The sequence below is a fragment of the Eretmochelys imbricata genome, chromosome 2 (assembly GCF_965152235.1).
Source record: "Eretmochelys imbricata isolate rEreImb1 chromosome 2, rEreImb1.hap1, whole genome shotgun sequence".
Taxonomy (NCBI): Eukaryota; Metazoa; Chordata; order Testudines; family Cheloniidae; genus Eretmochelys; species Eretmochelys imbricata.
The window spans coordinates 137664026-137689409 of record NC_135573.1 but is presented as its reverse complement, the minus strand read 5'-3'; the positions used below and the strand labels follow the sequence as shown (position 1 = coordinate 137689409).

General features: G+C 39.4%; 1 protein-coding gene across 1 annotated transcript in view; it reads left to right on the top strand.

Annotated features, from left to right (window-relative positions):
• Positions 1-16084, top strand: part of LOC144260148 (triple functional domain protein-like) — a 196866-nt gene extending 180782 nt beyond the window's left edge. The window contains exons 10-11 of the mRNA XM_077808708.1: positions 13694-13816; positions 16040-16084. Coding sequence (XP_077664834.1) covers positions 13694-13816; positions 16040-16084 — 168 coding nt within the window. The remainder of the gene's footprint in view (positions 1-13693; positions 13817-16039) is intronic.
• The last annotated feature ends 9300 nt before the right edge of the window (positions 16085-25384 follow it).

Genomic DNA, 25384 nt, shown 5'->3' with positions numbered 1-25384 from the left:
AAAAAATTCACAGAAGTGTGGCTGAAGCAGACTCTCTTGTTTCTGAAAAGAACTATACAGAAAATATTGCACAGCAAAGAGACTCATTACTCATCTTCGGGCCAAATTGACAAAGAAATTAGGCCATGTTTATGCTTATAGTTTCTTTTATAAAAGATATAGATGATTAAGTTTTACTGAAAGTGGATTTTAGTTGATATAACATAAATCTGTTCATAAATCAATAGCTTGTGATTATGGGGTTAGCTTGGCGATTTGGCCACACGTTCCACTGTATTATGGGTACTGATTTGCATGTCGATTAAGATTAAAAATGATTAAAAAAATGACTTGTAAATGAAATTCTCACATACATCTGCCTTTCACAAAATACTGGATAAGAGCTGTTGGGAGTAAAACGAAGTATGCACCTTGGACGGGTTTGGCAATGAGTGCAAAATTCAGCTGAGGCAGCAACACAATTGAAATTGGTGCTTTATAACGGTGGAAAGTATTTTTTGTGTTTTTGTTTTTGTTTTGTTTGGGTTTTTGCAATAGGTAGAAGAATATGGTAAAGGAAATGATCTGACCATTTCTGTGGGGGGAAAAGGAAATTCTACACACCCAACATTAATTTCTGCAAAAGTCTGCATTGCACAGTGGCGTCGAATTCCCCCAGGAGTAAACATGGACTATATGGGAGTGGTGCCAAGATAACTTGGCGACATTGGGTCAGAAGAAAAAGTTGCTGGGCAGAACAACAGAACTGAGTTGCCAATCAGCTGAGAGAAGATAGGCCTAGCAGACATTATCCAAGTAGTGACTTTGGATAATTGGATCAACACAGGAAGAGTTGTGTGCCGAGCCTCACTTTGAACATGTTGTCTGTTACTGCCCTGAACAGAGATCTCTGGCATCTGGAGGTGCAAGAGATTAGATCTGGACTTTTTAGCTCAAATAATATAGTTTAAAGGCAAGTACTGTTTCTAGGGAAGGCAAGCAACAGATCTGGCTTTGACAAAGAAGGCTTCAATGTAATAAAATGCAGCAGGCATCAGTTCTGGGTGAATTACAGTTTTTCAGCTGTGTTGAAAGAAAAAGACCGTGAAATTGAAGGTGGTGGTGGACAAAATACCTGGCAAAAATGTGTTCTGTCAGAGAGGGTAAATTCTTGTTGCTGGACACATTTACTGAAGTTTGGTCAATAAAATACTTAATAATACTTTGGCTTGAAAATGGATGTTAATAGTCTATATGCCAGAAAGAAATTCGAGTTTTTCTTGTATTTCCTCTTAAATATGTATTTACTTTGGGTAGCGTTTTGACCTGTGCGTATGCTGCGTGTGGTTGCTCTTCCTGCTTTCTCTGACCCCTACAGGGACGACTGCTCAATGAATCTTTTTTTAAAAGGGAATGCCACTCTTAGTTGTGTATTGGATACAGAAAGTCAGACCTGAAATGATGATTACCTTCATTGTGTCACAACTTAATTATGTCACTATTGTGGGACATACAGGTTCCCCCTGCCTTTTCTAATTGCTATGGGAAAGGGTTTCACAGCAATTGGTAGGCTTAGTTTATTTGAAAACTCTAGACTTATTTAAATGTGAAGGTATTCGGTAAATTTAACATTTTTTCTGTGTTATTTGTAGCAAATATGACAAAATAATTCGGGGGAGGTGAGGGAGAAAAAATTGGGGGATCACAGCAACACAACAAAACAATGAAAGGTCTGGAAAATGAAACGGAAAAATGGGTTGAAATGGGCATGTTCAGTCTAGAAAAGACAAATGGCCTGTGCATTCCGTCACATAGCAGGGTTTCAGCAACCTAGCAGCAGTAACCAATTATATTTCAAGGCAAGGCTATCATTATTGCATAGTATTTATTATTACCAATTGTTAAAAAGTAGGCTATCTCCCAGAGGTGATTTTGATAATCAAATTAATCCTGTTACAGTTAGATTGGAAGGGCTAAGTGAACTAGTGGTCTGCCTTTATGACCCAAATGGTTCTGTGATTGAAAAGCAGATCACAGCCCAATCGTGAAGCTTTGCTTATTTTTCACAGTAACCGACCTTTATTTTGATTAGAGATGTGATGCATATTGCTATCTTAAAGTAGCCCAGGCCCTGCTAAGAAGGGGAAATAAGAGAAAATAGTAGCTTGTTAGCTGAATGAACTGCTTTTTAACCAAGATTTCTGCACAGCCTGTAACAAATGTCACTGCAGTCCAAATTAAGAAGAGAGCACTCAGTCTGATAACATTCATTTGTCTGTGAAGTGTAAGAGAAATTTGAAGTTTTAATTCTCATTCTCATACTCATGCACCTTGCTGTGTGCTTTGTGGTTCCTTGGACAAACAGTGTGTCTTGCCCTCTCAACCAATGGGCTTGTATGGATCAGCAGACCTAAGATTTTGTGAATCTCTCTCTCTCTCTCTCTCTCTCTCTCTCTCTCACACACATTTATTTATTTATTTATTTATTTATTTAATCTCATTTGGATATTGTTAACTTTTTTAAATTTAACGGTTTATATTTATTTATCAAAGCTCCAGATTCCTTAAGGATGAGAGCAACAAATGGGAAAGGAATGCATACCATCTCAACATGAAAATATTGAACACATATCTTAAATACCATAAGGTGCACTGAATGTTCAGTATGGAAATAAAAAATAGATCAGTGGCGCAGATAAGGCTGAAGGGATGGATTTTTATGAATGATGTAGGAATGTCTCATAAAATAGTGGAGAAAATAGAATGATAGGGAAAACTCTCATACATAAATCAGAGAAATGGAAATATGCTTAACAGCATTTTCTTAATGAAAGCTATAAGTACTGGACTAACTTGGTCTCTTGGTATTGAAGCATAAAATGTGTGGAAAAAAGATAACAGGAGAGTGGTTAGTGTTGTTGTTAGAAGTACCAGCAAGTGAGTGTTCAATAAATAACATGCATGTTTATTTACAGGCTTAGAAAAATATTGTACTTGTAATATGAATGTCAACACAACAAATGCAATTAAAAAAATATGGGAAGGGCGTTATTACTGTCTCTGTTTTTATGTGTAAAGAGATGTCTGCAGATCCTAGAAAAGTATTGGAAACTTTTGTAACCCAAGAGCATTTTTAAAATAGCAGTTTCCTCAGGGGCCTTGGATTTTTAAAACTTGCTGCTGAACTTGAAATTTTGAAGTAAATAGGGAAATTATAAATCAAGCATTCTCCCATGGAGTTGTGTTTATAATGCACTGATAAACACTTCTGATCATTTACTCAGACTCCCTTTTGGAAGCTTTTATCTTGCTCTTTTCAGGTGGTGGTTGATGTACTGTAAAAACGAACAGAGTACAGGCATAAATAAAATGTTTTTTTAATTTAAATCACATTTTTTATTTACATGTAGCTAGTCACTTAGACACCTCTGCATATTAGTGTCTTAACTTGCTAAAGTGGATGCATGGTTTCCTAATTGCTAGTAAAATATTAGGTTTTACATAGTTATTTTCTACCAAGGAAATGCACATTTGAAGTGTTGTCAGTGTTGATAAAGACAAATCCAGGACCTCAATAACTTCCTTAGTGTGGGAGTAACATAAATAGAAAATTGATAAGCAAATAGCCATTGCACTGCTTTCTGATGTATTGAGTTTCCACAAGAAAGCAGAAATGCTTTGACCAGGCTGTAATCACACATCAAGCCTTTCAGCTTCAAGTTATGGGACTTGTGCTTCTCAGTCAATGCTACAATAATAGGATATCTAGGTGCTTAAGAAAAATCCCATCTTCCATGTTTAACTCTTGCTTCAGAGCTAAACTTCAGGCTCCTATTTTGGAAAAAAAATTATATGTGTATTAAGTACACAATAAGTTCGTTAATATTTTGAAAGTCTAAACTTTTCATAGGTAAAACAGAATTGATTTTGTTGTGAAGTGACAAAGAATGTATACCACAACGTTTTTAATAAATAATATTAAATTTAATAATGTTTTGCTCCAGTTACTGCAAACACTTAAGCACGATTAAAGTTTAGGTAAGAAGTCCATTGATGTCAATAGAACTATGCATATGTTTAAACTTGTGTACCTGTTTGCAGGATTTGGGCCATAACTTTCAATATTTGGTTTATTGCCTACAACAGTTACATAAAAGTCAAATAAAAGCCTTTACCAGTAGTAGCATTTTTAAAAAAAAGAAGTTTTGTAATGCAGTTAATTACAAATTTTGATCTAAAATTGCAGTAACACGTTTCTAAATTACTATTTTTACACAGTCATCAATCTCATTTGAAATCAATGATTGTGGGGAAAAAAGTAAGCATTTAAGTCATGCAGTGCAATCTCATTAAACAGAAGTCCCAGGACGTTGGTGGTGTTATGTTCATGGACAGAGAAGTTCAGTAAAACTATAAAAAAAAAAAAACCAAAAAAAACCCTCTTTCTGGAAGGTTGCAACATAACATTTACTTCTCAGAATCCCAAACCCCTACTACACAAGAACCAAAAACAGAGAAAACAGGCTTCTCCTTAAGGTAGCAAGGCATAACTTACCCCACTTTGCTCTAAACTAATTCTTTGCACACTCACTGCTAAAGACCCAGATCGCACATTCCCTACCAACCCACCTAGCTACAAGGATGATTTGGAAAACCCCTGAAAATTTAAACTGATATCTTATCATTTTAACACAGTTTTCAGCATATCGCCATCAAAAGGACCTCTAAGAGTAGGCCCTTTGAGACTACTACTGTTAAGCACAACTTTGGATAGTGTTTGTGTAACACATGGTATTGCAATATGGGTCTCTGTTCTTCTCTCTCTGAAGGTCTTATACTGTTCCCCCTCACCATAATATTGGAGTGCCTTCCATGTACTTTCAGTCACAGCAGTCTAGTCCTTAGTGGACTTCATGGAGTCTCTGGATCTTCCTTCCTGGAGCCAAAACTCTGCTCAGGGTAGGATTGTGGCTAATCAACATAAAAAGTTAAAAGGCCGCTAATGAAGCGGCTCCTTTGGCTCAAATGGTACGCTGTTGCGCAGAAGGCCCCACTGACAGCTCTAGAAGGGGATAGGCAGAACTGTTGTTGGCAGGATTACTCACATTTAAAAGTGATTATACTTCTACAAGCAGTCACCTTCCTGAACTGAATCCTTACTGAAATATTTTCCAAGATTAGCTGTGGAACCATGTGACTCTCTGGGAAGCTATACCAGATACTGCACTGCAACAGAGGAGATTAATATAGGAACTAAAGTTGGAAAGATGAGTACAAAGTAGGGCTGTCAAGCGATTAAAAAAATTAATTGTGATTAATCGAGCGATTAAAAAACTTGACTAGCATTTATTTAAATATTTTTGGATGTTTTCTACATTTTCAAATATATTGATTTCAATTACAACACAGAATACAAAGTGTACAGTGCTCACTTCATATTTATTTTTGATTACAAGTATTTTTACTGTAAAAAAACAAACAAACCCCAAAAGAAATAGTATTTTTTAATTCACCTAATACAAGTACTGTAGTGCAATCACTTTATCATGGAAGTTGAACTTACAAATGTAGCATTATGTACAAAAAAAACTGCATTCAAAAATAAAACAATCCAAATTTTTAGAGGCTGCAAGTCCACTCAGTCCTACTTCTTGGTCAGCCAATTGCTCAGACCAGTAAGTTTGTTTACATTTGCAGGAGATAATGCTGCCCACTTCTTATTTACAGTGTCACCTGAAAGTGAGAACAGGCATTCACAAGGCACTGTTGTAGCCAGTGTCACAAGATATTTACATGTCAAATGCCCTAAAGAAAAGGAGTACTTGTGGCACCTTAGAGACTAACAAATTTCTTTGAGCATAAGTTTTCGTGAGTTACAGCTCACTTCATCGGATGCATGCAGTGAAAAATACAGTGGGGAGATTTTATATACACAGAGAACATGGAACAGTGGGTGTTACCATACACAGTGTAACAAGAGTGATCAGGTAAGGTGAGCTATTACCAGCAGGAGAGAGAAAAAAAACCTTTTGTAGTGATAATCAGGGTGGGCCATTTCCAGCAGTTGACAAGAACGTGTGAGGAACAGTGGGGGGGGGGGAAATAAACATGGGAAAATAATTTTACTTTGTGTAATGACACATCCACTCCCAGTCTTTATTCAAGACTAATTTAATGGTGTCCAGTTTGCAAATTAATTCCAATTCAGCAGTCTCTCATTGGAGTCTGTTTTTGAATTTTTTTTGTTCAGAATTGCGACTTTTAGGTCTGTAATCGAGTGACCAGAGAAATTGAAATGTTTTCCGACTGGTTTTTGAATGTTATAATTCTTGACGTCCCTTCATGTTTCAACCACCATTCCAGGGGACATGGGTCCATGCCGATGACAGGTTCTGCTCAATAACAATCCAAAGTAGTATGGACCGATGCATGTTCATTTTCATTATCTGAGTCAGATGCCACCAGCGGAAGGTTGTTTTCTTTTTTGATGTTTTGGGTTCTGTAGTTTCCACATCAGAGTGTTGCTCTTTAAAGACTTCTGTTTAGCATATCTGGCATGTAAATACCTTGCAATGCCTATTCTCACTTTCTGGTGGCACTGTAAGTAAGAAGAGGGCAGCATTATCTCCTGTAAATGTAAGCAGACTTGTTTGTCTCTTAGTGATTGACTGAAAAAGAAGTAGGACTGAGTGGACTTGTAGGCTCTGAAGTTTTACATTGTTTTGTTTTTGAGTGCAGTCATGTAACCAAAAAAAATCTACATTTATAAGTTGCATTTTCATGACAGGTTATACTACAGAACTTGTATGAGGTGAATTGAAAAATACTATTTCTTTTGTTTTATCATTTTTACAGTGCAAATATAATAAATATACACTGATTTCAGTTACAACATAGAATATAATATATATGAAAATGTAGGCAAACAGCCACAATATTTTATAAATTTCAGTTAATTCTATTGTTTAACAGTGTGATTAAAACCGATTAATCGCAGTTAACTCATGCAATTAACTCAAAAAAATTAATCGCGATTAATCTACAGCCCTAGTACAAAGATGTGAAGTAGTGCTAGGTTCACTTTGGGGAAAGTAGTGTTGCTCAGTTTTTGTGGCTTTATTCATAGACCATTTACTTTTTCCCCCGAGGGAATCACCCCACCTGCACCATTTGGAAAGTCAGGGCATCACGATCACTGTTTGGAGTGCAGAGTCTGCCTCAGTCCTATATTCAGTGCTTTCCACTTACTCCTCTGTTGGCCAGATTCTGTTGTCAGTAAAATCTATGTAAATCTGAATTAACTCTAGAAGTCTAATGCAATTGAGAGCAGAATTTGTCTTTATAATCATAACCCTTCTGCATTCTTAGTTCACCTTAGTTTCACATCTGAAATGTTAGGAGAATGGCCTCCTTGAAACTAGCCAGGAACTCTGAAAATGCATCACCAGTAGGTACTCATTGACACATGATTTTCCTCCTTATTCCTGCTGACCGAGGTGTTTCTGTCCACTTAAGCATCGGTCTTGATTTTTTAAAATTATTGCATACAGAGATGCGCACCAACTGTAGGTAGACCATTGAAAAGTCTTTCAGTCCCAGTCTCTGGGCTTCATTCTCCCTACATATGACAGAATCTTCAATGTCTTCCTCATTTTGTGCAGCCATGTGTTTATGCAACAGGCCTGGCTAATATCAGAGATTTTCATTTCCTTCTACAGTCTTCTGGGGAGGAGGGCATGCGACTGAACTTCCCTGTTTGAAGGCTGTGTAACTTCATCTGACCAGCACAAGTAGTACAGGGATGTCAAGTAAGCCACTACAGTACATGGAATTCTTGAAAATGTTATTTTGGACAGATTTAAATTAAATAGGAGCTCTTTGGAAATAAGGGAAATGCACTGGAATGTGCTAATGAAGTGAGTGCATCTGTACAGAACGCATGGAACTGAACAAAATCTTGCTTTCATTACTGCTTTTAATTACAATAGTACAATTGTGGTATGTTGGACCTTTTACTTACAGTTATGTGTGGTTTTGAAACTGGCTTTCAGTTACAAACTAGTGCCCAGAATAGATACTATTGGAGTTGATGAGTTTTGCCTGATTGTAGGTTCAAAGCTTGTATCTGCCTTCTGGGCTCTCAGTGGACCTGGTAAGACATATGGCTGCTTTAGAAGTTGGTAAAGTCAAGTAAAAATTGTGGGCGTGTGATGAAGTTCTTAGAGATGAATGTTGTATGGATATTCATCGTTCTAAATGCCTATCAGTCTTAATATAGATCAAAATATGAACTTCTGCACAAGACAGGCAACAGCCCAACTGCTTTCCACTTAATGCATAATTTTTCTGAAGGTGCATGGTCTTGAAATTGTCATTGAGATTTCTCAAGTAGGGACTGTTCTGTTATTGTTGCTAAAGATACAAATCTTGAAATAATTAGAAAGTATGAGCAATTATAAATTCAAAGTTTGGTTTGTGGTTTTGTTTCCAAGAGGGTATTACGGGATATTAACTGTAGTTAGGATTGAAAGGGTTAGATTTTTATCAGTAATGTCAATAAACCTTGATTTCACCATACACACACTAACAAATGAAGAAAAATTTCCATTAACAATAAATGAAATTTACAGATAGGCAAAGTAACAAAAATGCTGCTTGAGAACTTTGAGAGTTTGATTTAAGGATATTTATTTTTTATATTTTGACATGTATATGGTGACTGTTTTAACAGTTACAAAGCGTTAACTTTTCGAATCTGTGTCGACTGTCATTAAATAATTATTGTCTGACCTGGCCCCCTGATTTCCCACAACTATGAACATTTATATGGATAAAAATAAAAAAGCTTTAAAATACTGATATCTGTCAAAATTATTTAAAAAAAAACAACAAACAACCCCCGCCCCCAATTCTGCCAAGCCCTAGCTTTACAGTAAGGTTTAAAACTGTGCTCTTTATTTGTTAAACTAAACTGAAAGAGAAATTCTGCTGCTTTCAATGTCTGTGTTTAATAGATGTGTTTCAAGGCCAGAGAGAAAATCAGTCTTTTGTTTCAACCACCTTTAAGTACAAATTTTATAAATGGATTTTATTAAATCGTTATGGAGAAAATGTAATAATTGTGAATGCATACTAGGCATGACCATGTTTCTTAATTACACTTTTTTCTGCACCATCTCCAGTTACCCTTTCGCTTTCAAAGAACAAAATTAAAGACAATCCAAGAATAAACTATAAAACTGGTAAATTTGATGTATAAATTTTTTAGGAAAAATTATTTAACAGCAATATTGTTTTTCTCTATTGTCTCTTTAGTGTTGGACCCCAGACACATGTCCCAGAGTGATTTTTTTGAAGCGTTTCTAATCTTAAGTGGCTGTGAATGTGGCATCATGCGATTGCATACTGTGTGTGTCAAGAAAATGTGATCTGGAAATCAGTTGACAAACTTGAGCAGATTTTTTTCTAACTGCCAGTCTTGCCAACTCAGATCTCAAAGTCAGAAAGGGCTCCTTCTGAGGTATGCACCACCATCAAATAAAAATCCATTTAAATTTAAAAATGTAGTTTGGAATTATATGCATGCATTAAATTATCCATGAGTATACAGTAGCTCATGAAAGCTCATGCTCAAATAAATTGGTTAGTCTCTAAGGTGCCACAAGTACTCCTTTTCTTTTTGCGAATACAGGCTAACACGGCTGTTACTCTGAAACCAGTTACAGGATTGGAACTTTAGCAAGAAAATTTGCTGGTCATGCACAAGCCAGAAAAGAATCCCGGCCCTCCACCTCATAACTGTAGTGGCTGTGAGATGCCAAGAAGAGTTAAGAGCCGTGAAAAACTTAATTTAGTCAGTAAAGTTGACAGATTGTGTTAACAAGGTGAGATAATGTATAGAATTCTAGCAGGTAGATTTAAGAAATTAGACAAAATATCTCAAAATAACTTAGTGTAGACTTTCACTGGAGTAAATGTTAACTACTTAAATTGTGATCATACAGGTAAGCAGACCGTAAAAGGGTTCACTCACCACTGGCGGTGGGTCTGAGGATCAGCTCTTGTCTGGCCTCATCTGTTCTCTCCATGACTCAGCTCTCCAGCTGGCTCACTGTGTAGTTTTCCCCTTCCAGGGTATTGATGTCTTGCCAGTCCAATTGTCCAGATGATGTCTTCACCGGTCCTGAGCCACTTCCCAGTGGCTGGTAGGGGAACACGGGCTCGCCTGCTACTCCCATTTTCAGCCCAGGGATCCTGTAATCAGCAGTCAAGGTCAACACCGTCTCTACCCTGGCTGATGTTTTCCGGGGCTTCTTCCTATTCTATCCCCTGCTGGCTTTCTTCTCCTCTCCCGTTTTGGGTAAACCCCTTCCCTCAGGATTAGGATCCCAGGGCTTCTGTTCCGCCCTGGGTTTCCTCCTTCTCACCTCACTAGGCCCAGAGAGTGACTGCAGCCCCATTTGCTATTAGCAAACTTCCTCTTTTTATAAACCTATCCCAGCTGGGCCTCATCTGTAATTAGTGTTTGTAAATGCCAGGCCTCCCTGCAGATGCAACTGTGAAGGTTAATTGGCCCTTTCTGAGACACTGTGGCCCCTTCAGGGCTGGCAAGGGGTGAACACCCCATCACATCGAACTTAAAGTTAGAGATGCCTTAACAAATCATTGTGGTGAATTCTTTTTAATTGCATCTGACTTGTATTCTATTTCAAGCTATAGTCACACAGTTGTGAATAGCACCGGGCTTTTCTGGAAGCGAATGCATGGAATGAAAGTTGAGTAGTGGCTAGAGCAGGGATTCTGGATGCTACTGCAGTCTGTTTCTTGCTCTGCCCGTTATTTGCTTTGTGACCAATGCCCGAGCTCCTAGGTGCTGCAGTAACACAGATGTTCACTAATTAAGCTGATGGTATGCCTTAAGAAGCAGTACAGTTGTGGTAATTTATTATTTTTCCAGATAGCTCCCTACTTAGGGTTCAGGTTAATTCATAAGTTTATATAAAACTTGAAAAGAAGGCAGCTATCTGGAAGGATAGTAAACTATCACAATTGTGTAAATGGTGAGCTAAAAATAGACGGCCCATCCCCTAGCTCTAATGTTAGTTTATATCATTGCTATAATAAAGAAAATGGATAACATTTCAGAATTTGTTATCTTCATAAAATACTATGGCTTTAAACTTCACATAAAGGAAAGACAAATGCACACGAACAAATTACCTACTTTGTATTGCGGTAAGAGTATGTAAAGTGAAGTCACAAATGTAGATCCATACAGCTCTTAAATGTATGTATAGACCGCTGTACCAGTGTTGTCACTCTTTCCAGTTAATAACTGCACCTTTTAAAAACTAAATATAACTTTTAAATGTGGTATAAAGAAAAAAAATTACCAGAAAGTGTATCTCGGGGGGACCTGTGGGTGTGCACTTCTAAGGAAGCCCTTAAATAAAACTTACGACGAAGGCTGTGTTACGTAGTATTGTATAGGAGATTATATAGGAGATATATATAAGATTCCTCCTGGTTAAGTTGAATTCTGGAAGATGTGTATTGTATCACTCCTGTGAAGTTTCTCCTTGTTCTGTGTAGCAGTCTTGGACTTGTGGAATGATTTGGCTTATATGGAATTAAATACTATATAAAGTCTTTCTAATGTTTAAATTTTCATTGAAAGATTTAAAGTAATAAACTTAAGTTTCATGCGTTTAAAAGGCAACTGAAAGATGTCCCTTTTCTACCACCATGAAGAGGATGTGTGTAACACTGTAGAGAATACTGTTACATGTAGAAGCTGTTGTGCAGTATGGAGTTCAGTTGTACAAAGTTCTTGGCGCAGGCATTGTCGTGTGTGGTTTAAAGATCTAGCTTATTAATAGCATAATTGATCATTTTTGTCTTTGAGAGTCTAATTTTTTTTAATTAAAACTTGTGATACAGACATAACTTATAACATTAATACCTTTCAGTGAAAATATGCAAGGATCCTAGGATTGGCTTCTTGATTGCTGACCCTTCCATTGGTCTTACTACACTCTAGGAGGCTAGGAACTCTCTTGAGAAGTAGAACTTAAATGTGCTATCCATTAAAATGTTCTTTTTGATCATGTGAAGTCCATTATTGGTTTATTACAGAAAAAATGTCAAATTATTCAAGGCCTTGTGTTCAGTGACTCAAAAAACTGCAGAATTATGCTCCCAGAGTCTTACGGGCATGGCTACACTGGAAACGTCCAAAGTGCTGCCACGGGAGCGCTCCCGCCGCAGCGCTTTGAAGTGTGAGTGTGGTCGCGAGCTCTCCCAGCGCTCCTGGGGATCCACCTCCACGAGGGGATTAGCTCAGAGCCTGTCCACACTAGTGCTTTAAAGCTCTCAGACTTGCTGCACTCGGGGGGAGGGGGATTTTTCACACCCCTGAGCCAGTAAGTTAGAGCACTACAACATGTAAGTGTAGACAAGCCCAAAGCTTTCATTTAAAAAACAACACCAAAAAACTCTCATGGTTGTGAAGGTTACTCCATTTGTACTGAGGTAAACCGTTGCAGTTGTCTCAGGGTATCTCTACGCTGCAATGAAACATCCGCGCCTGGCTCCTGTCAGCTGACTTGGGCTCGCGGGCCTCTGGCTGCGGGGTTGTTTAATTGCAATGTAGATATTTAGGCTCAGGCTGGAGCCTGGGCTCTAGAAACCTGCAAGGGAGGAGCATCCCAAAGCTCAGGCTGCAGCACAAGGCCAAACATCTGCACCACAGTTAAACAACCCCGCAGCGGAGACCCACAAGCCCAAGTCAGCTGGCACAGGTGTCTTATTGCAGTGTAGATATACCGCCAGTCTCCAAAGAACCTGAAACAATTGCTCTGCAAAAATGTGAACTTCCCTCACTTATCTACAGAAAATTAACTCAGTGCCTAATGACTGTTTAAATGCCAACATAAATGTTTTCACTACTCTACAGTAGTGGAAACATCAATCTAATATGCTTATCTGTAACAGACCCAACATTTCCCTCAGTGCCAAAAGTTCCAACTCTCTCCTCTCCAGCTAGGGTGTCCAGATGTCCTGATTTTTGGGTCTTTTTCTTATATAGGGTCCTATTACCCCCTACCCCCTGTCCCGATTTTTCACACTTGCTGCCTGGTCACCCTATATCCAGCTGCCAAAACCTCTAACTCTCCTCATTACTTTTGTGGTGCACTGAAGTTATAAAAATAAATACAAACAAATGTAGAGAGTATGTAAATCAGTTCTACATCAGCGAAGATAAAATACATACTGTGCTGTGTGTTCAATTAATTAAAAAACGGAGTTTACACTAAATTGCTACAGAATTTACAGCATGTCAAATTGTAGTGCTCAGAATCCATGGACCCTGCTGTGGAACTTAGGTTGTCCTTGCTGTGGAGTCCGCTGGGCCTTGTTGGAACTCTGTCAACATGTACTGTATAATCTTGCTCGATTTAGATGGCTACCGGTTTAGTAACTGTAAACATAGCTTTCAATGTAAGCTTTATTAAAATTTTGTAAAGGGAAAACTGACGTCAGAACTATCAATACAGTTCTTCATAGATTGTTGCCTAACTAACTGCTCCTCAATTTCTTTGATAGCTTGGTTTTATTGCTTTTTATTTCTCCCACTGCAGGAAGCAGGCTCTGGAAGCAAAATAGAGAGGCATGCATTGAAGCTATATTTTATACGGTTGTCTTTTTGTTGCAGGTATTGGACTGGATTGAGAACCATGGAGAAGCTTTCCTTAGCAAACATACCGGGGTAGGAAAGTCCCTGCATCGGGCCAGAGCTTTGCAGAAACGCCATGAAGACTTTGAAGAAGTAGCACAGGTAAATGTTTCAAACATGTTAAACCCACATCCTGTTAAACAATTGCACCTATATCACTGTTCAATGGTGCCTTAAATTGCCTACTTGACATTGTAGGGTTGGGCACATTGAGTGCTCTGGTAAGAAAACAATGAATCCAGACACCATGCAAATTTAAATTCTGAGTGTTTCCTTTTAACTTAACTTCTCGAGTAGATTTTTATTTGAGTTTTCAATTGTGCATAAAAATATTGAAAGCAAAAAGCAATGCATCCACTGCAAAAAGTGAAAATGATGCTTGCAAGAACAACCATCAGTAAATCTCTGAAATCTTTTATATCCGATTGGGTGCAAGTAGGCACACTCCATTGTTTGTAAAAATCAAACACCCATCTGATAAACTCAGTGTCAGTCAGCCATTCAACATAACCAATTAAAACACATGATAGTAAACACAGTTTTTTAACCACGGGTTTAAGTATTCACATCAATCTCATAAATGTAACAATACCTTTGTTTGGCTACAGAAACATCAATATGAAAATGAGAAGATTGTAAAACAAAGTTGGGACTTAAGGACTCATGCTCATGTTGTTTGAGTTAAGATTGACGACCATTCTCCCTGTTAAAACAAATGAGTTTAATATGCATGCTAGGTGATGAAACAATAGACACATTTCTTCTGAGCTGAATGTTTACAATTCAAGTTCTGGTGCAGGTTGTGCAGATACTGGAATTTCCATCCTGTGAAAAACTTCACGTTTCTCAAATAAGATAAAAACATTAATTCCTAATCAGAACAAAAATTCAGATATGTGCAATCTTCCATGGGAGGAACGTCTTAAAAATTCCACAGTATGCATCCGATGAAGTGAGCTGTAGCTCACGAAAGTTTATGCTCAAATAAATTGGTTAGTCTCTAAGGTGCCACAAGTACTCCTTTTCTTTTTGCGAAGACAGACTAACATGGCTGCTACTCTGAAACTTAAAAATCCTTGCATTTCAGAAGAACCAAAATGGGATTGTTTGAATAATTCCAGTCCCTGCCCCCCAGGCTCCAACGTTCCCTGGCTGCTGAGTTTCAAGCCAGGCATGTGTGGAAGCTGGGTGGCCAGTGTGCCTGGTTTCCGTGAAATCAACATTGTTGGGTGGAAAACATTCAGAATATTTTCGACCAGCTCTCGCATCGAGTAAGATTACCAGTAATGTTTACGAGTTCAGTTTTTATTCACCAGAGCTTTTTTTCAAAGCTTATGATCTGAGAGAAATGACTGAGCCTATTGAATGCTTTTGTGTGTCTGGCTTTAACTTGGAAGATAAGTAATGTGTAACTGGGAATTAATAAAAAGAAAAGGAGGACTTGTGGCACCTTAGAGACTAACCAATTTATTTGAGCATGAGCTTTCGTGAGCTACAGCTAATGTGTACCTTGGAAATACAGCATGGTCACAAAAAAGGCTTGGAAGACATTAAAGAAATGACTATATCTGGGTATTATCTTAAAATACATTGAGTTGTAATTAGTGAAATCACAGCTTATAAAGACAAGCCTTGGAGAGAGAGTTACCAGACAACTTAGAGGGAAAGCTATGGTGATACCAGTCATCAAAAATGGGAAAAATAACAACGCTTGTGTAGCTGACACTTAGCTTCAACACACACGCTACTGGTGACGCTTGCGCTGCCAGGGTTATCTGCGAGCCAGTTTTATTGACGAATTATCCTGGCAAACATGTATGCTAAGGCAAATCATATATAGTAGGTCTGTCTAAGCTGGTTTGTTTACCAGGGGAATGTTAGCGTTTAAATTGGGAAGTTGTGGTGTTTTCCCATTGGGTGTTTTTTGCTAATGACTGCTGGAAGTGGCAGTCAGGCAACCAGAATACTGTGAAGTATTAACAGAATCAGAAGTACAGATTTAATAGACAGTATAGTGGATTGATCAAAGTGTGAGTGAGGAGTCAAATATTTGTGTGTTCACAAGATGTGGGTTTTGTTTGTATTAGTTTTCCTGTTTAATGCACAAGGTAGCCATTTATGGACCTGTAATGTTGAGAGCATGTCTTAGAGCATTTCCACTACTCAGGAACTGAAACACCATGAGAAAACCAGATCTCTCATGACAATATCTGATAAAGGGCTCAAAGACACTGAAACAACCTTAGGGCTATACACAGACACTGGATTCCATACACACTCTTAATTTTTCATTTATAGCAAATGTGTCTTTTGTTTTACATTCAGAGTCATTACTTTCTGCATCAGAGAGTCCAGACCCTCTTTGATTAAGATGCTGGAGATGAAGTCCCATTAGGTATTTTACACTGTGATACTTGAGTAGAAGGATTAAAAGAACAAAACGTGACTAAGGGTATGGCTACCCTTGCAGATGTAGGGTGTTTTGAGTTAAACCAGAGCGCAGTAGGGAAAGCGCGGCAGTGTGTGTTCACACTGACAGCTTCAAGAGCACTGGCATGGCCACATTTGTGGCACTTGCCACAGCATTGGGAACGGTGCATTATGGGCAGCTATCCCAGCATGCAAGTGACTGCAATGTGCTTTTCAAATGGGGGGAGGGGGAGGTGGAGTGTGACAGGGAGTGTGTTGTGTGTGTATGTGGGGGGGGGAAGAGAGTAGGTTTTTGGGGGGCTGAGAGCATGTCAGCATGCTGTCTTGTAAGTTCAGACAGCAGCAGACCCCCTTCCCCCAGCCTCTCTCTCTCTCACACAGCATTCCACACTAATGGTTGCTTTGTCTTGGAGCAGATAAGCATGCCGGGAGTCAGAAATGGAGCTTTCAAAGGGCATATCCGCATTCCTGCAGTGATTCCAAAACAATGACAAGAGTGGCCACTTGACTTAAGGGGATTATGGGACGTTTCCTGAGGCTGATCAAAGCGCAGTAATGCAACACCTCGTTCATACTGATACCTGGGCAGTTCAGCCAGGGTGCAACAAGTGTTAATCTTCTCCCCGAGGTGGAGTACCAGGAGCGCTCTAGTCATGGAGTCAGAGCACTGTACGTGCCTTCCCAGTGTGGACAGGTAGTGAGCTAGGGCGCCCAGTGCTGCTTTAATGCGCTCTAACTCGCAAGTGTAGCCATGCCCTAAGAGAGAACAGGGTGAAAGTATTGGAAGGGTGTAAACATCTGGGACAGAGGAATTGATCTAGGCCGGTGGTTCTCAAACTTTTTTTTTTCCGTGGACCACTTGAAAATTGCTGCAGTTCTTGGCGGACCACTTAATGATCTTTCCAACTGTTGTTTGTACTGTTAGCTAATTATTGTAAAGTGCTTTGGATAAAAGCGCTATATAAAAAAACCACCTCAATAATAAACTTTTTTTGTTCTACAAATAAAAGCACACAATTCATATTTTAATATCAGTAGTCTTACCTTTCTAATTCGATGGATGTGCCCTCTCTCCCCCGCCACAGCAGCCACAGAGCTGAGGCTGGGAAGGAGGGCCATCTCTCCCCGGCAGCCACAGCCCTGGAGCTGGGGAAAGTTGCCTCTTTCTCTGTCTGCCGCAGCCCTGCACATCCCAAATTCTTCCCACCCCGTTTTCTCATCCCACTGCCCCCCTCCACCTACACCCTGTTCCTCCCAAGGCCACCACCTTACCTTACATGTTTGAGAACCTCTGATCTAGGCAACAAGAGGAATATTTTTAGGTGTAATGTAATGAAACTGAACAAAGGAAAAAAATTAAGCTGAATAATAAGGAAAAATTTCCTGATGCTGAGCTCTACTAGATTGAAAAATAATCTCCTCAGGGAAAGGGTGGAATATCTATTGCTTGAGACTTGAAAAACTAGACTGGACAAAGTGCTTAAATATACTGTAGGAAACAATCCTTCACTGGCAAAAGGATAGACAAGATGACCTAATAAGTCTTTTTTTTCATCTCTAACTTCTGGTTCTGTGGTGATTGCCAAGACAGGCACACCCTTCAAGATTTTTTCCCTTCTCTAAACCAAATATAAGCAGGCAACAAACATGCATCCCTGCTTTGTGTATTCCAGATAAGACCGTTGATTTTTATACTTCAGGGCTTAACATAACAATGAATGTAATGTCCGTCACATACTCCTGCTGTTCACTTGTGTGCGGGCATATGACAGTTTTTTGCTATGAGATGCATTATGTCCTGTAAGAGTGACTGCAGATGAAGTGTACTTATTCCCTATGTACACTTCAAGTTATTCACGTTTTTCCTTTGATCAGAGAACCTGGCCACACCTGGGGTTATCAGAGTCAACTCTACAAAAAAAAAAAAATGAGAAGGCATCAACCCTTTGAAATCCCACCTGGCTACATTGCTCAATCACCTGGAGCCTCTATTAAATGCTGAACTATTCACTTTCAGCTAAGGAGCTGACAAGTTCAGGCAGGTGATCTGTCCTTTTTTCCTCCTATGCTGTTTCTCCAGGGTAATTCAGATTCCAACTCCCCAGGACTGCTCAAAGGAATCATGGAATAAGCTAGCACACAATATGCAAAAAGTGTTCATAATTCCCTGTAATGTCAGCAGACTTCAGTGTCATCACAGGTTAAATAGTCTGATGAAAGATTGACATTTTCATCTGCTCACTGTACTGGATAGCATTGGTCTTCTATAACAAGGGCCTGCAGTATGTTTATGTATCCCATCAATGCAAATGCAAATGCAAAGGGGATTTGTTACATTGGCTATAGGTTAAAATGCTTTCTTTAGCAGTTATGAAAAAGGCTAATATTTGATCACAGATATTTTTAGTAAGAGTAATGGATAGGCAATAAAGAAAAATTAATGGAAGCCTGTGACCTGTCCCTGATTTTACTAAAAATATCCATGACAAAATGTGGAGTTGCGAAGTCCCCACACCACCCGTGGCGGCTGGGCAACTGTGGGGGCTGTGGCTCAGAGCTCCAGTGGCCCCCACCGCCTATGGGGGCTCAGAGCTTTAGGGGCACCCACTGCCCAAGATGGCCAGGAGCTGCGAGATCCCCCCGCCCCCTGAGATGGTACTGAGCTGCAGGGTCCCTCCGCTGCCTGAAGCAGCACAGAGCTGCAAGGTCACCGTTGCAGGGTGACCCTGCAACTCCTAGCCACCATGGGCTGAAATCATAGAGGTCTCTGGAAGTCATGGATTCCATGACTTCAGTGACAAAATCATAGCCTTAGGTATGACTATATCTCAAAATATGGTGATTGTAACACACATGGACAAAATTTTCAGTATTACACGCACAAGCCACAAGTGAGTATAACAGTTACTATCAAATTGACCAATTTTCCCTTCAAAGAAGCAGCGCTAGAGCCTATCCTTTCTTCCCTGCTAGCTAAAATTTCTCGTGATCTGTGTTGCACACACAAGAACATTTACCCCAGAGGTATAGGATTTCGATTCCAGTTACCTTTAACAGTCCACTTGTAGGGCAAAAGATTGTCATCTTAAAAAACCTTGGACGCTGACAAATGTTTTGTATTTATTCCCTTGTATATTTGTGGATTGGATTCTGACTCAACTGTTCCTTTTTTTTTGCAACTGTGGCTGAGAGATGTCCAATTGTGCATAATGGTCTCTGCCCAAGATACATGTATGGTATATAGGGCAAGAGTCTGTTAGCCATGTGTTTCTTCTACAAAGCCGAGTTAACTTTTTATCCTTATGGAGGTTGCATCTTAATTGAGCTATGGATCAGCTTCCTTGGTTCAGGGACCAAGTCTGTAGAAATCCATTCCTTACCATGCCCTCCTGAGCCTGTTGGTAGAATAAGTCAAGGCTGAAATAAGGCCTTTATAATTTCAGCCAGCTCACATGAGACCATTGTAGCCTCCTACTTTTACCAGTTACCTGGTAGCCCTTGTCCATTTTCTTCTGTTGGTGGTGGCTATGAATCTGTGCTATTTTATTTAATTCACACTTAACTTTTGTACGAAATCTAGATACATAATATATTGTGCTATATAAATACATAACAGGTGTTAATTTTCTTGAGGGATGGCTCATGAAGGTGACAGCTACTGCAGAATCTCTGAAAAATAGGGCTGCCAAGCGATTAATCACACTGTTAATAATAGAATACCACTTTATATTTATTTTTTGATTACAAGTATTTGCACTGTAAAAAAAATAAAAGAAATAGTATTTTTCAGTTCACCTAATACAAGTACTGAAGTGCAATCTCTTTATCATGAAAGTTGAACTTACAAATGTAGAATTATATACAAAAAAACCCTGCATTCAAAAATAAAATAATGTAAAATTTTAGTGTCTGCAAATCCACTCAGTCCTACTTTTTGTTCAGCCAATCACTCAGACAAACAAGTTCGTTTACGTTTTCAGGAGATAATGCTGCCCTCTTGTTGTTTATAATATCACCTGAAAGTGAGAAGAGGCGTTCCCATGGCACTATTGTAGCCAGCATCACAAGATACTTATTTGCCAAATGTGCTAAAGATTCATATGTCCCTTCATGCTTCAGCCACCATTCCAGAGGACATGCGTCCATGCTAATGAGGGTTTCTGCTCAATAACAATCCAAAGCCGTGCGGACCGACGCATGTTCATTTTCATTATCCGAGTCAGATGCCACCATCAAAAGGGTTGATTTTCTTTTTTGGTGGTTCAAGTTCTGTAGTTTCCTCATTGGAGTGTTACTCTTTTAAGACTTCAGAAAGCATGCTCTACACCCTGTCCCTCTCAGGTTTTGGAAGGCACTTCAGATTCTTAAACCTTGGGTCAAGTGTTATAGCTATTTTTAGAAATCTCACATTGGTACCTTCTTTGCGTTTTGTCAAATCTGCAGTGAAAGTGTTTTTAAAACAAACAACATGTGCTGGGTCATCATCCGAGACTGCTATAACATGAAATATATGGCAGAATGCAGGTAAAACAGCAGGGGTCATACAGTTCTTCCCCAAGAGTTCGGTCATAAAATTAGCACATTGTTTTTTTAACAAGCATCATCAATAAGGCTGTGAGCCTGTCATGAAGGTCACTGATTCCGTGACCTCCGTGACTTCTGCAGGGGCTGGTGCTGATTCAGGGGCTGCCTGAGCCGGGAAGCCCCTGGGCCAGCAGCAGCAGTTTGGGTTTGTAGGAAGGGCTCAGGGCTGGGGCAGAGGGTTGGGGAATGTGGGGGGCGCTTACCTCAGGGTGGGGGTTTCCCAGCTCCCACTGGCATGGCCCTGCAGCTCCTAGGTGGAGGAGGGGCCAGGGAGCTCTGTGTGCTGCCTGCACCCGCAGCTCCCATTGGCTGCGGTTCCCAGCCAATGGGAGCTGCGCAGCAGGGGCTTGTGGCAGGAGCAGCAGGCAGAGCCCCCAGCCCTTCCGCCACCTAGGAGCTGCAGGGACACGCGGAGCCAGGAAGGGAGTCCCAGCCAGTCCCGCCAACCATCCCCCCAGCACCAGCGGGGGTCCTGGGCCACGTGGGCCACAGCGCCCTTGGACTGCACCCGTGGCCTCCCGCCCAAGATTTAGTTAGGGGTATAACTGTGAATTTTTATTTATTACCTATGACCCGTCCAAGACTTTTTCTAAAAATACCCATGACTAAAACGTAGCCTTAGTCATCAGCATGTCCTCTGGAATGGTGGCCGAAGCATGAAAGGACATACAAATGTTTAGTATATATAGCAGGTAAATACCTTGCTATGCCAGCTACAAAAGTGCCATGCAAATGCCTGTTCTCGCTTTCTGGTGGCACTAAATAAGAAGAGGGCAGCATTATCTTCTGTAAATGAAAAGAAACTTGTAAACAATCGGCTGAGCAAGAAATAGTACTGAGTGGACTTGTAGGTTCTGAAGTTTTACATTGTTTTGTTTTTGAGTGCAGTTATGTAACAAAAATAAATCTACATTTGTAAGTTTTACTTTCATGACAAAGAGATTGCACTACAGTAATTGTAAGAGGTGAATTGAAAAATACTATTTCTTTTGTTTACAAATATTTGTACTGTAAAGATGATCAAAAATAATATACACTTTGGTTTCAGTTACAACACCGAATACAATATATATGAAAATATAGAAAAATGTCCAAAATATTTAATAAATGTCAATTGGTATTCTATTGTTTAACAGTGCAATTAAAACTGCCATTAATTGTGATGAATTTTTTAATCACGATTAATTTTTTTGATTATTTTTTTTTTCAGTTAATCGCGTGAGTTAACTGCAATTAAGCGACAGCCCTACTGAAAAGGCATGATAATTAAATACAGATAGTTAAAGCTGATCTACATCATGAATGCCTCCCTGTCTAGTTAGGAAATGGGCATAAACCTCTTCGAGTGCCATGCTGTTACTCTTGTCTTTCCAGCCTGCTAGAATAACCTTAACTGACAGCTAGATATAAAATCACCTGGCATACTTTAGATCAGTTTTATTAAATGCCTAAAGAGATGCCTTCTCTTTGCACCCTTTTTATTCATCTGTCTGTCTTGGGGAGTTCTCCAGCACAACCCACCATGTTTAAGGTCTTAGCTCCTGCACACTGGCATAACTATATAAGAAAAAGCATTTCCGCTGGATGTCATTACCAGTTGAAGGAAGGTTTACAAAAGTGAGTTGAGGATTGACCTTCTTTTCTGCATGCTGTCTAAGGATACAGCATCTGAGCTATTTTTGAAAATGACATCCAAATTACATTAACTTCGTAATTACATTAAATCCTTAATTCATCTATATCATTTTACAGTTTTCAGAAAGATAAATCTGAAATGCTTGGGCTACATCATAACGAGGATGCTCTCAGAATTCTTAAATAGTATTTCATAAGAATAAAATGTCAGATTAATTATAAAATGGGAAACGATCTTTTCAGTCACACAGATGGCTGTGGGTGGGGCCCTTGGTTCCCTAGGTAGTTCCCAGTGTAGCCTTTCAGGTTACAAATGTGAGCATTGAACTTCTTTTCTTGTTCATCTGTGTGAGCTTTGACTATAGCACTGGGCATGCGTAAGTACTGACCAGGAAGTGTTCTGATCGAACATCTTCTAAGGTGGTGGGTAGTGCACTCCAGTACCGTGCGGGTGCAGGCTTCCTCAGGTATAACATCTTACAGACTCAGAACCTCCCTTCAGGGTTGGAGAGCAGGAGGAGACACCCATTGTCTGGTGTGTGCACAGTTTATTCAAAAAGCACCAGGGACTAATGTTGTTGCATAAATAATTAATGAATTTATTATACTGAACAAGGAAAAAAAATCGCATAGTTGAAAGCAGTATTGAGACAGACAAGGTTGTCGATCCCAAAGTGTACAAAAGTTTGTGCTGCCGGCAGATAATGAATCGGAGTATTTTGGAATGGCTTTGAACCATGTTTACAGTTAATTTCAAAATGTTGGTGTTGATTTTAAAAATTGAGTTAAAACCTGAGCTTAAAGGAGCAAGATCAGATGAAACATTAGGTTTCTTAGGGGAAGTGAGAGGGAGGCTATAGGAATGAGTTTTTACAGGAACATGCCAACATTACCCAAGTTTTATTTTTCTAGTTTGTGTGAAGATATTTTAAAAAAAACATTTTATATCACAAGCACTTTCCAACTGAGGCACTTAAAGCAATTTTGCACACACTAATAAATAAAACCTCTTACTATTTCCACCTCCCTAGCAGAGGTATGTAAGACTCTCTCTGCTCTGCATACAGAGGCACAAAGATGAACAGATGATTTGTGTAGGAGTTGCCCGGTAACTCAGTGGCAAAGCAAGCAAGGAGAATGCTGATTGCCTGGCTCCTTGTCATGTTTTAGGTCTACAATAGAAACTTTGACTGGTATGGTAATATCTATTAGGGGTGTAATTTCTTTTCTTTTCCTTTCCATACCAGCAAAAGCCCTAGTGTAGCCACAGTTACACTTGCAAAGTGAGAAGGCTTTTGCCAATACAGTTTTTATGTGGGGATCCAATATAAGCTATACTGGCTAACGCACTCTTCTGCTGGTATAGGCTTCATCTTTATTAGGAACGTTTGCCGGTGATGCTATGCCAGCAACCCTTTTCTTGTGTAGACTAGGTCTCCATCTTCTTCCTCTTTAGTGGCTAAAAGTTCCCCATTAGTATTTGTAATGTAAACACTGCGGAATTGTGCTAGTGTATGAAACCTGCGTGTCACTGGAAGTGTAACACACTGAACAGAGAGCGCAGGATGAAATGTAACAGTAAGCGAGATTCTACATTTCAGTTTTAATAAGTAAGGAAACGTACTTGTTTAAAAACATCTCCTTTCAATTGACAGAGGCTGTCTTGGAGAGGAAATTGTTTTCATGTCAGATATTTGAGTCTTTTGGTTCTTGGGGTTTTGGTTTTTGTTGTTCACTTTTGTGAACTGACTCCTCTCCCCTTCGCAGCTGCTGAACTCTCGCTCTGCCTTTCCAAAATCACAGTCAGTCAGCACTCCACTCCTGGGAAACAATCCCTTATGCCGCTTCCAAAGTTTGCCTTACTTGGCCCTGCCACACAAACACCAGACTGTTTTGCAACTTGTGTCCAGAGTTACCCCCTGAATCCTTCCACTGCCCTTTCATTATGCCCCCCCTTCCAGTTACCTGCCTCCCTATGCGCCATTTCAGCACCTCACAACTGCCAAATTTATCAGCTTTTGCAAGGAAACCTGAGGATTTTTTTCTTATCCATTGACTCTTGACACCTCATTGCTGTCAGTTGTATGATATTTTTTTCTAAATGCCCTGCTTAAAAATGTGAATTAAAGCCTTCTCTGTCTGGTCATTGCTCTTGGATAAGTGCTGGGAAAAGCTTTCTGACCTGAGAGTATTTGTTACTGGTCTGCCAAATGGTGTTTAACATGTTAATTTACAACATATCAGGCCTTAAAACTGTCCTTCAGTCTGGCAGTGGATTTGTGTTACTAGTCCTGGAAGGAATGGACCAAGTCCTGCATCTTGGACTAGTATATTTTCAATGCTAGGAGAAATTCTGCTTCACTCGTGATGTGTTTTCATTGTGGTTAGAACACCACAAAAAAAAAAATGAAGAAAATTAACAAATGGTGAATATTCACCATGTTTTATTTGAATGAATTGGATAGTTACTCTTCCTAACAGGAGAAAAACCACACACTTCAACTACAAAAGTGAAGTGATGTGAAAGGATTATGCTTGTTAAAACGTGACTTCAAAGACCTATAATTCTAAGAATTTCCATCCACTGCCCCCAAAAGGAACAGCAGCTAGAGGTCCATTTTGTTTTTTATGAAACTGAAGCAAAGTGCAGCAGACATTTATAGATGCTTCCTTTACTCTGGTACTTGGCTACATGCAAAAAATCATAAAAGCATTTTATTGCCTGGTGTACGTAAAGTGACGGTTTGTCTGCAGATGTTCCTTTTTCTGCAGTGTATTAAAGGACAAGGTCAGAGGATTAGACAGTTACCTCTCTACTGTAATGAGTATGAGAAGGCTTATTGACATGAGATTCCAGCAACCTAGTGCTTTACTGCTTCATTTTTTCCAGTTTTCCTGCAATGGGTAATGTATTGTGTCTTTAGATAGAGGCCAGCATTACCTTCTGTTCGCTTATCCCTGTAAAACGATCATTTTATTTTTCTGCAGAACACATATACCAATGCAGATAAATTGCTAGAA